The sequence below is a fragment of the Rhipicephalus sanguineus genome, chromosome 4, assembly GCF_013339695.2.
Source record: "Rhipicephalus sanguineus isolate Rsan-2018 chromosome 4, BIME_Rsan_1.4, whole genome shotgun sequence".
Lineage (NCBI taxonomy): Eukaryota > Metazoa > Arthropoda > Arachnida > Ixodida > Ixodidae > Rhipicephalus > Rhipicephalus sanguineus.
In genome coordinates, this window is record NC_051179.1 from 4,999,796 (window position 1) to 5,015,954 (window position 16,159).

A 16,159-nucleotide genomic window follows, 5' to 3' on the forward strand; every position below is an offset into this window, starting at 1 on the left:
GAACTTCCGTGGTTTGTGGGCGTACCGTTCTCGAGTGGCTCGTCACTTGTTCGCTGGCGACTCTATCTGTACGCATAAAGACATGGTGAAAAAAATTGTCACAAAGTCTTTCGAAGAGTTCCAAGCTGCAACCAAGTCTCTGAAATCCAAAGACACAAAAGGAAACCAGGATTTGGTGCTGTGTTTCTTCACTGGATCAGAAGATGCAAGCGGCAAAAGCTGGTGCCCCGACTGCGTTGCAGGTAGTACTTGATCGCGCCTTTACTTTTCTACCCACAAACTGTGTGTACCGATGATCGCAGAAAATCGCGAATTACATGCATATGTACCGGGTGTACCAAGTAATGTATCCGAAGGTAACTGCGAAATTTGATGGCTACCTTCGATATTACTTTTTCTGTGTCAGTGCCTCCTCTATAACTTTCAGTGCCTGGTGGATGGGGAGGAGAACAAAAGGCGCGACCGTCGGCGCGAGTACAACCGGTCACCGCCAGGCGCCGCCACCCAAACAGGGTTTCGCGGTCTTTCGCTCGCTGCCCGCGCATCACTTGCGCAGGTGCGGCTGCTAGTTTCGTTTCCCGATTTTCTCGACTTCAGGATATCTGAGATGCTGACAATGATCGGTAGAAGCAAGGCCTACTCGACCGCTAAGCTCTTGAGCTCTTGAGACCGATTGAGTTCGAAACAGCAACACCTCTCGGGTGACTGGAACTCACGCACACCGGTAGTCGCAGTGATCTCGTTAATGACGTCGATTTCTTTTCAGGGGGCATAAGAATGTCATCGTTAAACTGTGCGTTCCGTGAAGATCTTTCATTGCAGTGGTAGCAAAAGCACGCGTAGCACAAGTAGTCCGTCTCACTGGCAGTCACTGACCTTTCGGGCGTTAAACGTTTCTTCAAAGCGTATATGCCTATAGGTCGGTAACTCTACGAAATTTTGGCTTCTTTGCAATAATTAAAGGAGTACTGACACGATTTTGAGACATCGAAAAAGGGACATTTTTTGTTTCGTTGGTTTGCAGTGTCAACGCTGTCCACACACTGGAGTCGGAGAACACGTATAAAATATTTTAATTTTACTTTGAAGTTTTCGTCGCTGAGCATCTGCAAGCCAGCTCCACTGCAACGACATTATCCCGACGAGTCAAGACAGTTCCCCCGAGTATGCGAGTTCTGCGTCGCAGCCTGAATCGCAGAAATCACTGCCAGGGTCACAGGACGACAATTCACTCATCGTTGTTTATGTGCACCACGAGCAGATGACGAATTTCGTGTCAGTACTCTTCGAAAGGTAGTCTCCACAATACACTCATTCCGAGCTATACTTTCTCGCCATGAGACGCACAGGAGGAGTAGAATAAGAGCAAAGCACAAGAACTATCCGCGCCGAATGAAGTGTGAACAGCGCTCTGAACGCGCGGCTAGTTCAGGCCGTCTGCTGCCGACATCTAAAATAGGCAAGCGCGTCCGGTTACCGATAGTTTTGCTTTTCTTTCCTTTGACATTCCATATTTTGCTTTGCCACTGGAGCGCCACGTTAATGCTTTCCACTGATCGCAACTGGCGCAGCGCAGTTTCTCTGGCAGCAGCGTGCGTGAAGCGAGCGCTCATAGCTCCCTTATAGAGTTCTCATCTTGCTTCCATCTCTCCCTTGTTATCAGCGCCTAGCTGCGATGCGAACAGAGGGCGGATAGAATAGCGAAGCTCCAGTGCACGTGCGTTCAAGTCACCCGGGAGGTGTTGCTGTTTCGAACTCAATCGGTCTGAGGACGCGGAAACGAGCTCTCACTGCGCCGTCTCTTACAACGAGCATCTAGGGTGCGCGCGCGCCTGCTCGGTAGCCCCGCGCTCGTGGCTGCTGCAGTGACCAAATAATTTCAAAATTAACGTCTTCAGTGCCGGCGACACCTTTTTCGGTACCTGCTGGCCTTTTAATAAAAAAGCAATTCAATCCTGCCTGCATTTTATACACTTGCTGGGCAAGAAGTCGGAATTGCCAATCCTTGCCCAAGGGGTCGTAACTATTAGTGCAACGACATTATGCTACATGTTTTCAATGATTATGAAAGCTGATGTGGAGGACAATAAGTGGACAAAGTTTAAGAAATATGAAAAATGTTTTTTTTTTAATTGTCGTCAGAAGTTTTCATTGTCCGGTGTTTTCTTTCACTTAGCCCGATCATGTCTCTTTACTGAAAAGTTATATAAATATAAGATTCGGCAGTGTGGTAGATAAGGATGCGAAGAACGTAATGCGCAATTTTTGTCGCTCTAGCTGCTACAAGGATTTTTCGAGATAAAGACCTTCAAAGTAAAGAAAATAACGTCTCCTGGGACTATTTTGAGGTTTTTTATAAAAAGATCTACTCTACACATAAAAACTAAAAATACCTGAGCAGAAGCAAAAACATGCATATATTTAGTTAAAGAAATTTCAGCTACCTAACTTTAATATATTTTGTGCAATTCATAACGAAAGTTGGCCAAAACAGTAGAGCGGATGAGCGCTCTACTCCACCTCTTCGTCATTATTGATTTCCTGTGCTTCGAAAAAATTTTTGGCGGCAAAACAAATTGTGGATCTCTTTTTTCCACTCATCAGGCAATAATATATAAAATTTTGAAATAAATTTGAGAGGTCGACCAGCCATCGATTGTTCGATCTTACGTGGAATCACCCTAATAAAACTTTGAACTCGATTTTCTCCTCTATTAATAAAGCTATAGTGATGGCGAAGTTAACGACATTAGTTCTCGGAGCACAATTTATCGATCTAAACCGATTCATTGTTTCTCTTTAGTGTCCCTTTAAACGCATAGTTCGAGAGGAGTGGCTTGAGGAAGTAAATACATATGAGGTTCACATGTCGCACCCTGTGGTATCACTCTGGCATTTAAGGAGCCTTGATGCACAGAGGGCTGGAACTGTGTACTTTGTCAAGGTACTGAATGGCTTTGCCAAAGTTGGGTTGCCTTTGAGCGCACCGTCTGCAAAAGCTCGCAAAGTATCAAGGACAAAAAGGAGCTGGTCAGATGGATACAGTCCAGGCACTTTCTTTTTTTCGTCCGACTTGCACAGCGGCACGCAGCAGTACGACATCGCAATTTATGCAAGCTACGTGGTCACGACAAAGGATCAAAAAATCTTCCACCGCATTCAACTCGCTAAACCCAAACGCACGTGTCAAGGTAGAGCAAAGCAAACAAGCGCTCTAGGCCGCGCCCGCACTACCAGCTCAGCGCCCGACCCTGTTTGCACAGCGCCACCACGCAGTCGCGGCGAGCGGGGGAAACGCAAGCGCCGACGGCCGCGGGAGGGTGTTCTACCAGGCACTGAAAGTTATAGAGGAGGCACTGTCTGTGTCTATAATTCTTTTCTTCCTCCGTGGTGTCGATGGACATCTTTGGAGGGTATACAGATAATAATTACGGCAGTGTTTATGGATGTTAAATTCAATTTTTAATTAGAGGGCATAGCGACCGGGTCAAATGGGAGAATCCAAGTCGTCCATGCCACCTGCACATGGACGCTATGGTGGCTAGAGGGGGAAGTGTGACGGGCGCTGTATCCCCGCCGTGGGAGAGCGATGCACGGAACGCAATGAAAGTTCTGGCCGCCGCAAGGGGCGCTGGTGTAGTAGTAGGTGCTCGCGCTCGCCGCGCTTGCTTTGGATCGTGTGGACTCGTTCGTTCTCTATGTGCTGTGCCGTCAACTTGTTCGGATGCCCTGCCTTCGCTGTCGTCGTTTGTTTATCCGCCACTGTACCCACGTGTTCTGCGAACCATGCCGTCAAATCGCGCAAGTACATGCTTCGTCCCTGGCTGTAAAGGCGGGTATAGATCGTGCTCGGTGAAGCTTTCGGTCTTTAAAGCCCCGAATGGTCTCTCGAGGCGAGAGCAATGAGCTCGAAATATTAAGCGGACTGACAAAGAGCTGACGAGGGACAGCGTTGTTTGCGAGCGGCACTTCGACGTGAGTTTCATCGGAAGGACATACCAACACATTATAAACGGTGAGGTTGTTGAGATACCCCGCGTTTGTCAGAAGACGTTGTGCCTACGGTGTTTCCGAACGCACCGCGAAGTAATTTACCAAAAAAAGAAAAGCAGACAGGAGTGTCCAAAAGGAGCGCCAAAAACTTGAAGTTGAGGAGGGTCAAGTAATTTGACCTCTTAACGTGATAGGGGAGTATGTAAATGCCTGACATAATTATGGGATGACAAATGTGTGATAAATAAACATGTCCTTGCATGTGTTTAGTATGCATCTAAAGCCGTAAGTTAACAGAAATCATTGGTCCTTGCATAGATAGAACAATCGCTAAAATAATAAAATAAAATGCTCAGTATCAAAGAGCCTCCAGCTGCAGCATTCCAATCTCCACTTCAATTTTCTCAAGGAAAAGGAGCCGGAAATTGTAAATGCTTTGAACATTTCGCGCTCGAGAGAACCCCCTACAATACAGAGGAAACGGAGGGGGGAGGTGGGTGCGGACTAAGAGAGAAAAAAAAAAAAACGCGCTGCACTGCAGCCAGTATACTCGCTATAAAAGATTGTAAACAGTTTACACTTGACCAAGAGGAAAGAACACTTTAAAGTCAGCTGAGCTATGCAGCCGAGCAAGTGGTTTAGTTCAACTGAAGCAGACTATAAATATGGTAAAAGCAGCGCAAAAGGAATATGATAATAAGAATGACACAGAACCAGCGCTGAACAGTTCAGCGCCTGTCCTGTGTCGTTCTTCTCGTGTGGTCGTCTTTTTGCACTGCTTTTACCATGAAAATCAACCAACTAGCCCAGTTTTTGCACACTGTAGCAGATTAAACATGTCGAAGCAAACTGATATTTTCCCGCACGCCAGTTCCGTCTGGTTTGAAAGCATTCTTGGTTTTCTTTTTTTTTCCTCTTGCTTAACACCGCTAAGAACTTGCAACACATGCTTCTTAGCGAAACAAACACGTAGCGCCTTTAACAACACGGGCGCGGCGTATAAGCGATTATTACAAACAAGTGAAACTAACGTCTAGCGGCCATACGCAAAGCAGGCAAATGCCGCCGCAAGCACCTACTGCGCAGGTAGCGCCACCTGGTGTGACCGCCATCTTTCATCGGGAATTCGTACAGCCCTCCGCTCTCGCCCGTCACACTTCCCCCTCTAGCCACCATATGGACGCTTTGGCATTTCGAAAAAAAGCGGCCGATGTGTGACCAATTTCGCCGGCGAAACCGAAACTCCAAAGAGCGCAATTGCGTCGTTCTATCGCTTTCGGGCGCTTCGGATTTGTTGGCGAAATTGATCGAATTTCATCACTGCGGAGGGGGACAGTGGCCAAATACGGACGAACACGGGAAACCATGAAGGAGAGAGGAAAGCACCGAAGCGAGGCTCAAACTCGCGTGGGTCATTTCTTTGAAGAGTGGTAAGCGCGACTAGACAGGGACGAAGAAAGAAAACGGACAAGGACACAGCGCTACTTTCAACTGATTTTATTTTCGCTCAAACCTATGAATATATGCCGAGCGAGCGGAAACAACAAACGGACAATCAGTGGGTATATCGCTGAACCGAAACACGTGTACAGGGCAATATCACGACATAGCAAAAGTATCAACGCGACAAAGCAAGATATCGCAACTCTTTTTTGAGAAAGCGAGAGGGAAGGCTGGCTAACGCACATTTCTTCTATTCTATTAATTTCATAGGCCTCAACAATTCCTCTAGTCATTTTACTATGCGCCTTATACAAGATAGAGGTATTTTCAAATAAGGGCATGCAGCCACAATCTCGGCAATGAATGCCCAAATGACCTGAGATTGCTTTTGTGACGTTATAGTGATGCTCTTTCAGTCTCTAGTTGATACATCTGCCGGTCTGACCAACGTACGTCCTTTCACACGAAAGCGGAATGGCGTAGACAACGTTGCGAGTACAGGTTACAAAAAGTGTTCGGTGATTAATAGGACATGCGTTTACCTTGTTACTCTCTGAATTTACCTGATGACATAACCTCTGTAGACGGTCCTGGGCGAAAAAGGCTACGTCCACCCCCGACTTTCCCGCAATTCTTCTGAGATTGTGCGAAATGCAATGCACGTATGGCACAACGGCAACTTTCTTAGCTCTGACACCACGGCTGATGCCCTTTGATGAGCTTTTTAGCTTGTTGCTCAAACCCTCTGCGACGGAGCTGAGCATACCTAACGGGTACCCAGACTCTTCTAAGCGCTTGGACTGATCCAGGAAACTGGCCTCCACCTTGTAGTCACATGACTTCATTAGGGAATTATTGAAACAAGATTGTTTCACAAGTTTTGAACCGTGCAACGGTTCACAAGTTTTGTGCGCTCAAAAAGTGAAACGAGAATTTGTCACAATACTTTATAAACTGAGGAAATATGTGCAGATAACGCTATCAGACATTATTGACATAGGCGTGCGCAGGGGGGGGGGGGGGGGGCAAAGGGGGCGATAGGGGGGGCGCAAAGGCAGCCGCATACACTGACATAATAGGGAGGGGGGGGCGCTGCGACGAACCTTCGCCCCCCCTGAAGGGCAACCCTGCGCACGTTTATGATTATTGACATTTGCTGGGGTTTGACGTCCCAAAACGACGACATATGATCATGAGGGACTCCGTAGTGGCCTCCGGAAATTTCGACCACCTGAGGTACTTTATACCTGCACCTAAATCTAAGTACACAGGCCCCAAGCGTTTTCGCCTCCGTCAAAAATGCGGCGGCCGCTGCCGGGATTCGATCCCGCAACTTTTGGCTCAGCAGTCGAGCACCATAACCACTTGACGGTCACCGTGGCAGATCTGCTAGCAGACATATTGGCGTATAGCCTATATCGTGGGGGCATTAGGGGGCTTACCCATGGAGGAAGGAATACTAAGGAGAGGCCCTATCGTATTTCAATGCATTGCGAAAAGTGCGGCGGAAGTGGCGTCAGATTTATGGGGCAAACAAAACAGCAGACGCCCCGCGGCGTGCTCTCCGCGGTAGTTAGCTTCTGCGCAGATTTGTAGTCCCGGCGTAAACTTAGCGCGTATTGTGCGGTTCGCACGCAGTAAAATGTTGCAAGCAGACGTTTACCACGCTGTTCGTGCGTGGCAGGCCCGAGCGCTGCGTGCTGAAATTCTTCGTGGAGCGTTTTTGTGCAACAGTACAGAATACCGGTACGTGCCGTGATCAAAAACGTTCAGCCCCTGCATCATCGTATTCGAACTCACCTAGCAGTGACTTACGCGTTCTGCTGGGCGTTAGGCCTTCCCTTTCTCGTAGCCCGATTTCCGATCTGTTGCTGGTTTAGCGGTTCTTTGTTCGTGTATATGAAGTGAGCGTAGTAGCTATTCGGCGCAACGCCAACCTATAGTTGACGTAACTTCACGTCGAAAAGGGGACACCGCTGTATTGTATACGCGATCGTGCACGTAAAGTTTGTAATTCCGGTACGCACACAACAACAAGCACGCATGCAGCGAGCGCACACCGCACAATACATACATCACGTAGTCCGATAACAACAACATAAGTTTATTGCCCTTTCGTTGAACGACACAGCCTCTAAAAACGTACGATGCCTTCGGCGCATATTATGTGCGGCGCGTCAGACGCCAAAAACAAAAGTTCACGTGTGTTCTGAGTTGACACAATGAGTACGAAGCAACAGAGCGCACATCCGAGAGCTTCGCATGCAAATACCATGCATTAGTGATCAGCAACGAAGCGAACGTGTACGTACACATGAAAAGTGACACCCGGTACTTTCCGCAGCGCACGCGATTTGCACCGGGTATACGCAACCATACGCAACAGCTGGGCATTGCGTAGCTTTCCTAAAGAACACATACAAGGAGCAGCATGCGTGAATCGTCTGCGCCGCGGCGCCGCTTGCACGGCGAAAAAAAAAAAATAAAAAAGGCTCGAATCGCGCATGCGCTTGCAAACGACACAGCGGAAATCGCGAAATGTTCCGAGGCTCCTTCGCTAGGAGGCGATGCGGGTGTTTGCGATGTGGAGGCTTCACAAATGTGACGTCAGGGCCTCTCCTTATTTTTCCTTCCTCCATGGGCTTACCCCCGCCCCAGAAATTTTGAAATTTTACATGTGTGTAAGGTTAAACACACCCACGAAAATACTTAACCCTTTCTGGGTTCATCTATATTTTTCATAAGATAACAGGAAATATGCCTGCCGAATATCTAAATGACATGCTTAGAAATAGTATGAAGCAATTTTCACCAAAGTACGACCACGATAAAAACGTGGGACGTATGTGTCCCATTGACCGTGTCTTTGAAAAAGTGGTTAATTGTCTCATGAGCGCACCAAGCTGTAGTCCTTTTGCCAAATTTCTCGCACGAAAAAGCTCGAAGCTAGAGAGGGGCACTTCGCTCCGCCACGACGGAGGAAGAATCATTTAGGGATAGCGTCACGCGGCCGGAGAGCCACAATTCATGCTGGCGGCTAGTGTTGAAGATTGGGCGAGTTGGTGCGTCGTACGCGGGAAAGAAGACACGGCCGAGCAGACCGACACAAGAGAACAGAGTGCTAACTTACAACTTTATTGTAAAAATGCATCAAATATGTAGACTTGCGCAAGCATACAAAAAATCACCCTAACGCAACGCCAAGATTAGACACAACATCGCAACGTCACAGACCAAAGATTCATAGACGGTTTGCAAAGATCCATATACGGTGACGTTGCGATGTTGTGTCTAATCTTGGCGTCACGTTAGGGTTATTTTTTGTTTTTTGTATGCTTGCGCAAGTCTACATAATATTTGATGCATTTTGACAATAAAGGTCAGTTGGAAGTTAGCGCTTTGTCCTTTTGTGTCTGTCTGCTCGGCCGTGTCTTTCCCCGTAGGTGAAGCAGAGAAATTGCCGCCGTTTCGGTTCTCTGAGAGTGACGCGCGTTGCTTCTTTCCGCAGCACTTACAGGGAGTTTCACCTCCTAAATATTTTTTGCTCCGTGTCTAGTGTCTACGGCGCTCGACTGCCGGCCCGAAGGTCGAGGGATCAAATCCCGGCTGCGGCGGCTGCATTTTCGATGGAGGCGAAATTGTTGCGGCTCGTGTACTTGGATTTAGATGCATGTTAAAGGGGTCCTCCAACACGTTTCCAAGTAGCCACGGAATGGCTTCATTAAAGGAGCTTATTTCCTCACGAATCGACCACCGCAAAAATTTTTAGAATCCGTCAAGTATGAGTTACAAAAATTTGTTGCACGCTATAATTGCTTTCTCTCTCCACTCGTCCCCACGAAAACGCTGGAAGCTGAGCAGGGAGGGGTGGCACGGGGGAAGAAGGTGCGCGACCTTGAGCACTTTTTTTCTTCGGACGCCTGGCGTACTTTCAGCCTTCTTCTTGTGTGCGTGTTTCTGTGTGTTCGCTGGTACCCCGTTTTCAAGTTCATGATGCAGCACCAACCGTGCGCAGGCAAGTGACGGCCTCCCGCGGCGGCTGCGGTAACTACCGAGCGCGCCATGTTCAAATCAGCCAATGGAGTGGCCAGTGGCAGTGACGCTGTAAGCATCATTTTTGTCGAGAGAAAAGGAAGCGCTTTTTAGCCGACTTTGAGAATTTATTGTAAATCCCAGGCCGCGTGCTGCGCTATAATGTTTGGCTCGCGTGTTCTCGGGAGCCTCAACTACCAGTCAGCAGTGTTTAGGCGGTCGAAATTTCCGGAGCCCTCCACTATGGCGTCCCTCATAATCATATCGTGATTTTGGGATGTTAAACCCCCAATATTATGAGAAAGGTACTTCAGAAACTGCAAAAAAAAAAAAAAAAAAAAAAAAAATCTGGCGCAAATTTTTTTCCAGCTGTCGTACATAAAGTGCACGTGCGCCTGTTGTGCTATGCTAGCGGCTCTGTCTGACCTCTTCGCATATACCAACCATTTTAGCTCCTTTCTGTCTCTTCAGTCGGTGTTGATAAGGACGAGCACCTCAGCTATGGCTGAATTTATATAAAATTGTGGATACGAATCAAACCAAGTCACATCAACGTGGTGTCCCCGATTCCCGAACGCACTGAATCTTGTAAATAAATTGATCAACTCCATCCAGGTCTGAGGTATTAGATTTTCTCTTAGGTCTTACATATTCGTGTTCTCTTTAGCTTCCTGACCGTCTAGAGCATCAATTTTGTCATTCTTTTCTTTCGGCCCTCAATTTCAGGAACAACGTCTTAGCTACAGCATTTGGTCTCATTGCCACTGGTACCGTAGTCGTAAAAATGGCCAGAAGGAATTTCAGAGCCTTCTCCGACATAAAGCGTTGTCTTGTGACGTAATAATGCCCATCAAACTTGAAAAAAGATTTACACGGGCCTGTTTTGTAGTTAGGCTCGCATGTTGAAGGAATGCCTGCCCAAATGCAATCATCGAAGGCACCAGACAGACACCACTGCATTTCGGTTCTCTTCCCCGCCATTGATGGCGGTATTTACGAGATACGAAAGGGACGATCGAGCCAGCTGCTAAAGGCCACGCGACGAAAAAAACGTTCCTAGGAACTGTGATGAAGCTTCACATCCCACCGATGGAAAGGGTGATTTTTCGTCCGCTTCAATTCAATTGAGAATCATTACACTACAGGCAAATTGTGTCCCCTATTCTTTCCTCGGTTTCATTAGTTGTGTGTAATACTGAAAACGAGCCCCTCGGATAATTCCTTTTCTTTCATAATCTCGGACTAGTAACACTGTTTGGTGATGGACGTGCCCTGTAATTTGGTTGTGCAAGAGCACAGCTGCTCTGCATCACAAGTTCATGAACCACCTGCCAACTATGAACCCTTAAAAACGCGAGCAAATGATGAATACAGGCATGTGTTCCCAAATAACTGCTGTTTCAAATAGCTCTGCTGAATTGTAAAAGCCTCTTAGTCAAGTTTGCACATGTGTCCTCAGGTGTTCTACAATTTTTCGCAGCTTACATAATGTTAAACATTACCAAGAATTCAAGCCAGTTTGCATGCATAATGTTAAGCACATAAAACACTGCCATGTATTGTTAACATAAAGTGCATACAGGCTGCGTGGTAGCTGTTTTAAAACATGACATCCTCATGTGCTCAATGAACTGAGATATATATGAAGTTATAGTGTTTAGAAAATTGCACAATCCTTAACACATGCCATTAACACACAGGAAACTACCATGCACAGTTGCATCAAAAATATTGGCCTTTCCTATTTGGTGAATCTATATCTTCTTGAGATGTCATGCTTAACAGATAGTATCATGATGAGCTTTTTACTGTCACTGACTATCTATTTCAGCATCCGAATTGCTCATTGTGATGAAAGGTGCCGTGATGTCACCCTTGTCATGAGATGTATCTTGGGGTGCCAACAAACAACCAACACAATGCGCTCAAAAGGGCCACGACACCCAGATGTTTGCCACCGCTTCAGAAGTAGAAATTGTGGCCGAGTTTAAATAAACAGACCCTGCATGCGGTCTCATACATCAGTAGACCAATAAGTGACATGGTCTTGGCCCTGAAGGACTAGGAGGAAAGGAGTCTTCAAAGTGTGGCAATACTTTTCCTGGGGTTTTTAGTTGTTATTGCTAGGGGTGTGCGAATATTCGAAATTTCGAATATTTTTCGAATAGTGTTTGCTATTCGATTCGATTCGCACTAAAATTTTACTATTCGAACTTCCCAAAAACAAGTCAATGTCCAATTGAAAGTGACCCCTTCAGATTTTCAATGTGCTTCACCTCATCACATACCAGTAATGCGGCAAAGCTGTCTTTCAAGCTCCGTTACGGTCGAACTTAGCCATGAGACAATCAACGTCCGATTAGAAGTGGTCCCTAGATTTTCAGTATGCTTCACCTCATTGCGGAAAAGCTGCCTTTCAAGCTGCGCTACAGTCGCAAATGTACTAACTCAAGAAAACGCTGGTTCCAACATGGAGATGAAAGATGTGGCAGAGGTGGAGGCTCAATTTATGCTGTTTTGAACCTGAAATTCGGGCAGGAAGTCCGAAAAATTGGAAGCCGAAGCTTTTTAGCATCTAAAATTTCAGATGTTCTTATATATCGACGTCTACGAGGCAGATTTGGAACTCCGGACTTGAAGGGAGCACACCCTTGTCTGCTACATCGCTTGGGCTTCCACAGAAGTTGAAAGAGGAGGAGAGGCTGAGGAAATGGCATCTTTGCCTGTCACGTGTAAAGTGTTGTCGGCAACACTTTGGTTGCACCAAATCATGTACATAAATAGAATTCGGCCTCTACATTGCCTCATTCTTAATAAGACAACTATGAAACACCACCCTGCCAGTGCTTCATCAACCTAGCGAAAAGAAACTCTTTCATGTTGCTATCTCATAAGAATATGCTTAGGAATCCTCTTTTAACTTTTTTTTCTGCAATTTCGCTTCGAAATATTCGAAAAATATTTGAGAAATATTCGAGAAATAATCGAAAAATATTCGATTCGATTCGCACCCAAAATTTTGCTATTTGCACAGCTCTAGTTATTGCATGTTGTCATATCTTCCGTCTCATCAGCTCAGATTGGCCCAGGGAGCTGTTATAACCTCTTCGATGGGTAAAAACTAAACTGATATCGTAATGGCTGACTATGATCATGCCCTGAGTAACACCTTAGCATAACTTTGCTCAGTGATTGCCATTTTAGGTCCTAGTAGAAAGCTTGGCTTCACACACATCATCATCAGCCTATTTTATATCCGATGTCAAACGAAGGCATCTCCCACTGATATGTCTTGTTGTAGCTGACTCAATTTTCTGCCTGCAGACCTTTTAATTTCATCACCCCACCCAACTCTGTCACCCTCACTTCTGTAGCTCTCATTCCCCATCAGATATCCATCAAGCACAATACATCACCTGCCCAAGCTGACTTTTCAAGTGAAGCTCGTATTGACGGACCTGTGAAAGCGAGTGCCTTGACCATTAGGACATGCACCCATGCTTGTGCAATGTGAACTCAACTGAAGCAGATGAATGCGTTCTACCGACGATGCAAAAAGGAAGTGGGAAGCAGTACACTTGCTATGGGCGATTCATTGAAACATTTCGTGTTGGCGGACTAAAAGCGATCTGCTGGACAACGCATAAGGTCGATGTCAGGAATTGCACACTTCAGTAAAATTCCGACTTGGTGAAAATTGAATTCCTAACCCGCATTTCCATGACGGCATGATGGTCCTTTCGTCGTGCCATTCTAGAGGTGGACGAACGCTGGAAAGAATTTGAAAGACTCCACGCCGTTTCAAACTGAAAACAGCAAAAACAGCCTGTAATAAAACTGAATGCTTACGTTAGGAGGGAATGCGAAAGGAAACAAAAGCAGTAGCGATCATTTTCCCGACAGAGGAAGGGCTCCTGAATTTTTTTTCTTTTAATGGTAACAAGGATATCGGCTGGGACTGTTTGTTCTGGGATTCAATCTGCCTTTTTTCTACGACCTAACGTCATGCTGATTGATGCGATTCTAATAGTCAACTTCGCAACAAAACCACAACCACACAGAAACATGAAGGACCACATAGACAGTACAAGTGCTCCTTTCGCGTTGGCGAAAAGTGGATTTATTAGCCTGTATTCGTTACGAAATAAAGAGAGCGCCCTTCCTGTCTGTATGTTCCTTCATGTTTCTGTGTGGTCGTGATGTTGGTGCGAAGCTGACTATTGCATTCCTTTATTTCTTTTAATTTAGAGCTTGAAATCCACTCTCTTCTGCAGCAAAACCCGTTCTGGAAGCAGCTCTGGAAAAGGCTCCAAAAGAAACGACACTGATCACATGCTACATTGAAAGAGCAGTGTAAGTCTTGTTAGATAAAGTTGAAACTATTAAGTTGTGTGTTATGCTGGCAAATTCTTTGTGGTGTCACTGCAAAACCTGCTCCAGGCAAAGTGAACCTTGGCTCCCCATGCAGCTCAATCTTTCAATCAAAGCTGCATATTTGCTTTAGATGCTCCATTATTTGTCATGACTGTATTAGTTTCCCCAGTGTTTAGACGAAAGGTGGGCAGATACCTAGAAAAGTATTCCGTAATAAAGATATCAAAATACATGTGTTGGAAGCCTAAAATACAGATAATGAAATACATGTCTTTGACGTAATGGGATATTTCGGAGATACATTTGCAAAGAGGCAAAAAAAGTATCCCAAAATACAGATACTGCAAGAATTCATATACCAGAATACTACTTTGTATCAGGGATGCTGATGCTCCGAAAGGACATTAATAAGTGCTACATAATATTGTCATGTGGTTTTGACGGTGAAGGCTGCTGCAAGACTGGGAAATAAGGAACTCTTTATTTGGCGAGCTTGTGTCTGGAAAATGAAAAGTCAAGGTACAAGCAATTCGCGCTGTACACTGATTGCGGCGAGAACAGTCGTTGGCCGTTGAGTAATCTGATCAGCAGTAAAGCACATCGGCCTTTTATAGCTGCGGCATCGAAGATTCCAGCGTTATTGTAGGGGGCCGGGTTAGTTTCAGAATAAACTCCATCATTCGCATGTGGCGCAGTCTTATCTGAAGATTCTAAAATAATCTGGAAGGTTCCCAGACACTCGGGCGTGGTCTGTGCAAGGCAGTGGTTATACGTGTAACGAACCGGTTACGTAAAAATATGAAAAGAAGTGCGCATGGCAATATTGTGAATAATGTTGCAGTGCATTGAAACTTGCAAGCTGAGCATGTCGCTCAAGTCACTAACGAACAGCATTTAATTAAGAAAAGGCACACATTCATTTTATCCACAAGATCTGTTTTGCTGAGGAGGTTGTTGTGTTCCTTGGCAACAGCAGCTCCTCAGAGACAGTCGGCCTCAACAGTATTTTTGCTCCCAGGATTGGTTGTGGTAGACAATGGTGTTTTGTGTAAGTGGATGTCTGACCTGGTGTTTCCGATGACTGGACTGCTCTCAGATCAATCTGTAACACATGTTCATTATTCCTCTTTGCGGCTGATAGTGTGCAACACATTTGCAGAAAGTGCATCTGCTGAAATCTTTCCGCTACATTGAATACCTTACTAAGCCCCATCATCATTAGAGAAATCCAAGTGCCATTTGGATGGTAAACTCTTTTTGCACGCAGCTGGAAAGACATGAAGAACCCATTCAGGACTGACAAAGCCCTTGAGTTGAAGTGTGTACCAACACTGATGCGATGGGGAACCGTGAGTACGAGTTTCATGTCATACTGTAAGTCATAGCTGAAGTAAGTGAGCTAAGTTGTTACAAGTGATTTATTGACAGTATTGATTATTTCCATTTTTTACAGGCTCAGAGGCTGGATGACACGCAGTGCCAGAAAAAGGACATGGTTGAGATGCTCTTTGAAGACTGAATAAAACATGTAGCTAGAATGTCTGGCTTTGCGATGACGTTGGAGCTCCGTCACTTGGCCCCTGCAAGAAATAATGGTAGTGTTTTGCCTCCTTCGGGGAATTGCAAACGAACAAGTGAAGCATATGGCTGCAAATTATGAAAGCATTCAAACTCCCTTCCTTCTGCAGGAAACACACTTCAAGAGAGGGCTCATGTTAAGGCAGGTAGCGCAAAGAGACACGGACACAAGCGAAGAATAAGTGCACAGGACAAGCGCTTGTCCTGTGCACTTATTCTTCGCTTGTGTCCGTGTCTCTTTGCGCTACCTGCCTTAACATGAGTTCCCACAAACTAGCCCAGTTAGCCGTTCTCGTAAGCTTCAAGAGAGGGCTTAGCTACATAGCAGGTAATTCTTGGAACTACCACGGCCAGTCTGTAGTTCAGACTGAGTGACATGATTTTGGTTTTTAATCCAATGCACACAGAACAGGAAGTGGGGCTCATTGCATCAACATGAGGGCACTCTGCCAAAGCAATGGCGAACCTCCTGGAGGCATGGGCAGTTTTTTTCTAACATGTCCAATAATAAATTGATTTAAAAAATCATCTTTGTAAAACACTCCTCCGGTGAAACGTGCAATGGGGCTCTGCTACAATGTTGGACCATGGGCTACACATTGGCATGAGGTAGACATGCAATGGTCTTCGGAACAGACACTATCCTTGTTCATAATGCTGCTGAGACCGCTGAGTCATTCACCTGTCCAGCACCTGAAATGGCTGTTGGCAAGTTGCGTACACGTCATATGCCTCAAAG

At 45.9% G+C, this 16,159-nt stretch overlaps 2 protein-coding genes across 2 annotated transcripts in view; one reads left to right on the forward strand and one right to left on the reverse strand.

Annotated features, from left to right (window-relative positions):
• LOC119389313 (thioredoxin domain-containing protein 17) lies at positions 1-15,380 on the forward strand. Its single transcript, XM_037656520.2, has 4 exons — positions 1-242; positions 13,743-13,821; positions 15,110-15,191; positions 15,296-15,380. Exons 1-4 carry the CDS (start codon positions 83-85, stop codon positions 15,359-15,361), a joined length of 387 nt encoding a protein of 128 aa, XP_037512448.2. The 5' UTR covers positions 1-82; the 3' UTR covers positions 15,362-15,380.
• Positions 15,243-16,159, reverse strand: part of LOC119389312 (DNA replication complex GINS protein PSF2) — a 26,239-nt gene continuing 25,322 nt past the window's right edge. The window contains exon 2 of the mRNA XM_037656519.2: positions 15,243-15,422. Coding sequence (XP_037512447.1) covers positions 15,375-15,422 — 48 coding nt within the window. The 3' untranslated portion in view covers positions 15,243-15,374. The remainder of the gene's footprint in view (positions 15,423-16,159) is intronic.